The 2,482-nt window shown below is 53.9% G+C and overlaps 1 protein-coding gene across 1 annotated transcript in view; it reads right to left on the bottom strand.

The window, feature by feature from the left end:
- Positions 1-75: 75 nt before the first annotated feature.
- Plin3 (perilipin 3) overlaps positions 76-2,482 on the bottom strand; it is a 12,786-nt gene continuing 10,379 nt past the window's right edge. The window contains exons 6-8 of the mRNA XM_005357855.3: positions 2,073-2,272; positions 1,332-1,457; positions 76-727 (exon numbers count right to left, since the gene is read on the bottom strand). Coding sequence (XP_005357912.1) covers positions 383-727; positions 1,332-1,457; positions 2,073-2,272 — 671 coding nt within the window. The 3' untranslated portion in view covers positions 76-382. The remainder of the gene's footprint in view (positions 728-1,331; positions 1,458-2,072; positions 2,273-2,482) is intronic.

Genomic DNA, 2,482 nt, shown 5'->3' with positions numbered 1-2,482 from the left:
TACAGATGGTTGTGAGCCACCATGTGGTTGCTGGGAATTGAACTCAGGACCTTTGGAAGAGCAGGCAATGCTCTTAACCACTGAGCCATCTCTCCAGCTCCCCCTGGCTTAGAATTCTTGATCTTCCTGCCTCTCCCGCCACAGTGCTGGCATAGGATGGCAGGAATGTGCCATTACTACTGGTTTCCCTGACTGTTTTTTCTTTTAGGGATTTTTTTTCTAGAACATTCTCGAAAATTTTTTTCTCCTAGAACATTCTAGAGATTTTTTTTTCTTCGAAAGACTGATGGGAGAAGGTTAACTCAGGGTAGCTGAGGACCTAGTATGCAACAGGATTATTGGGAAAAGCTGGCTGAAACCAACTGCTGTCCCCGACCTGTCTCTACTTCTTCTCTTCCTGGGCTTTCTCAGTGATTCCAGGAGCGAAGGGGCCCACCAGCCACGTGACCGGCGTGTTCTGGGCCACGTACTCCACAGTGTGGTCAAGAGCCTCCCGGGCTCTGGCTATGCGTTCTCGGGTCTGGGCAAGAACACCGGCTGTGAGGTCCTGGAAGGAGTGGATGCTGGAGAAAGTGGCCTGAAGGTCGTCCACCTGGCTGCGGGCCTGCTGGGCCTGCTCCCGGACGTGGCCAGGCAGGCCCTGGATGCTGGCCCCCAGGGCCACACACGTGCTTTGTAGCTGCTGGGCAATGTCCCTGAACATGCCGAGCGCCTGGGCCTCCACCTGCTGGAAAGGGGAACGGGGCAGGGTGAGAGCCAGCAGGGGTACAGCCTAGCATTGGGAACAGGGATCTGGCTCTCCACAGGCCCCAGTAACCTTTTCAAAATAGATTTACAGGGAGACGTGGAAGATGCCTAGAATCTAGACTCATCGGACACAAAAGCCAAACAGCAAAAATTCCAAAACATACAAACCCCAAATCAAATTACAACGTGGGCGCTAAGAAGCCAGATGTGGTTGCCATACAGTTGTGATCTCAAAACCAAACCAAATAACCTCCACAGTAATAACAAAAATACAAAAATTAAAAACCAAGCCAAAATGCCAGGTGGTGGTAGTGCACACGTTTAATCCCAGCACTCAGCGGGCAGAGACATGTGGGTCTCTGTGAGTTCGAGGCCAGCCCGGGCTACAGAGAGAGAGTTCCAGGACAGCCAGGGCTACATAGTGAGAGCCTGCCATGAGAAACCAAGAGAAAAAGGAAAAAAATCCAAAACAAATCAGAATCAATCGTGTAAAGTCTGGATTCTGCGGTCACCACAGGACAGGAAGCCCACTGTGCATAGAGCAGGGCCTGCAGACACAGGGAGCCCTGGGCCCCAGCGTGTACCTCTGGCTTAGCTGGGTCCTTTTCTGCATCCTGGGGTGTCTTCTGGTTCCAGCTGAGCCACATCTGGTGCAATTTCTCCTGGCCCTCCCCCAGCCTCTGGTCCACACCCTGCTTCACAGATTCCATCTGCAGCACAGAGAAAGGGGTGGGGGTTGAGGGAGCCTGTGCCCCTGACACCGGGTTCCAGTCAGGGACAGCAGGTATGGGGATGCTCTTCTTTTACATTTTTTTCCGTTTCTTGCTAGCCAGGAATTGACTCCGTAGCCCAGGCTGGCCTCTGCCAGGATGAGAGGCAAGCGCCAAGGAGTCCCCTTGGGCAATGCTTGATGGATCCTGCTCCACCAGCAACCATCGTCTACTTCAAATGAGTAAGATGGAATAGTACCTTAGCTGGACTCAGGACCCACTGACCAGCACCCCTAGGTAGCCAGAGAGAGAAAAAGAAGCCTGTGCCCCACACACCCTGGGACAGTCTAGACAGTCACACTGGATTCATCCATCAAAGTCCACAATTCCTCTTTCTCAACTGAACTTCAGTCTCACACATTCAGACAATGAATGTGCCTGGCTCAGCTGCCCAGACTGTGCCCTTTGTTACACAGCCTGAGCTGACTCACACACCATGGTATGGAGGAAGCCGCCCCAGGGCAACCAGTCCAGTCCACCTAGTGAGATCCCAGCTCGGGAGGGATGGGAGCTGCAGGAAGGCGACCCCAGCCCTGGCCACACCCCAAAGCTCACCAGGCTGAGCGCATGTGTGAGTTGCTGCATCGCCTCATGCGCACTCTGTCTGGCATTGCGAAGCTTGCCCAGTGAGTGCTCGTAGGCGTGGTTGCGTAGCCGTTCCGACAGCGAGCCCAGCCGGACGAAGTAGTTCTGCTCCTGTCTCTGCTGCTGCAGTGAGGCCATGTCCGAGCCCTCTGAGGACGTGGCAATCAGGGCTGTGGCACAGAAGGAGAGAGTGCTTAGGTTCACAGTGCCCAATGCATGGCCTCGTTGGGAACCTGAGGCAGAACGCTTGCAAAACTCTGGCAACCCAAGCTACAGGAAACCATCTCAGAATAAAAAGCAAAAAGAGGGCTGACAGGCGGATCTCTGTGAGTTCGAGACCAGCCTGGTCTACAAGAGCTAGTTCCAGGACAGGCTCCAAA

Source organism: Microtus ochrogaster, chromosome 22 (assembly GCF_000317375.1).
Source record: "Microtus ochrogaster isolate Prairie Vole_2 chromosome 22, MicOch1.0, whole genome shotgun sequence".
NCBI classification, from domain to species: Eukaryota; Metazoa; Chordata; class Mammalia; order Rodentia; family Cricetidae; genus Microtus; species Microtus ochrogaster.
Note: the sequence above shows the minus strand (reverse complement) of the source record. Positions and strands in the feature narration are given on the sequence as shown.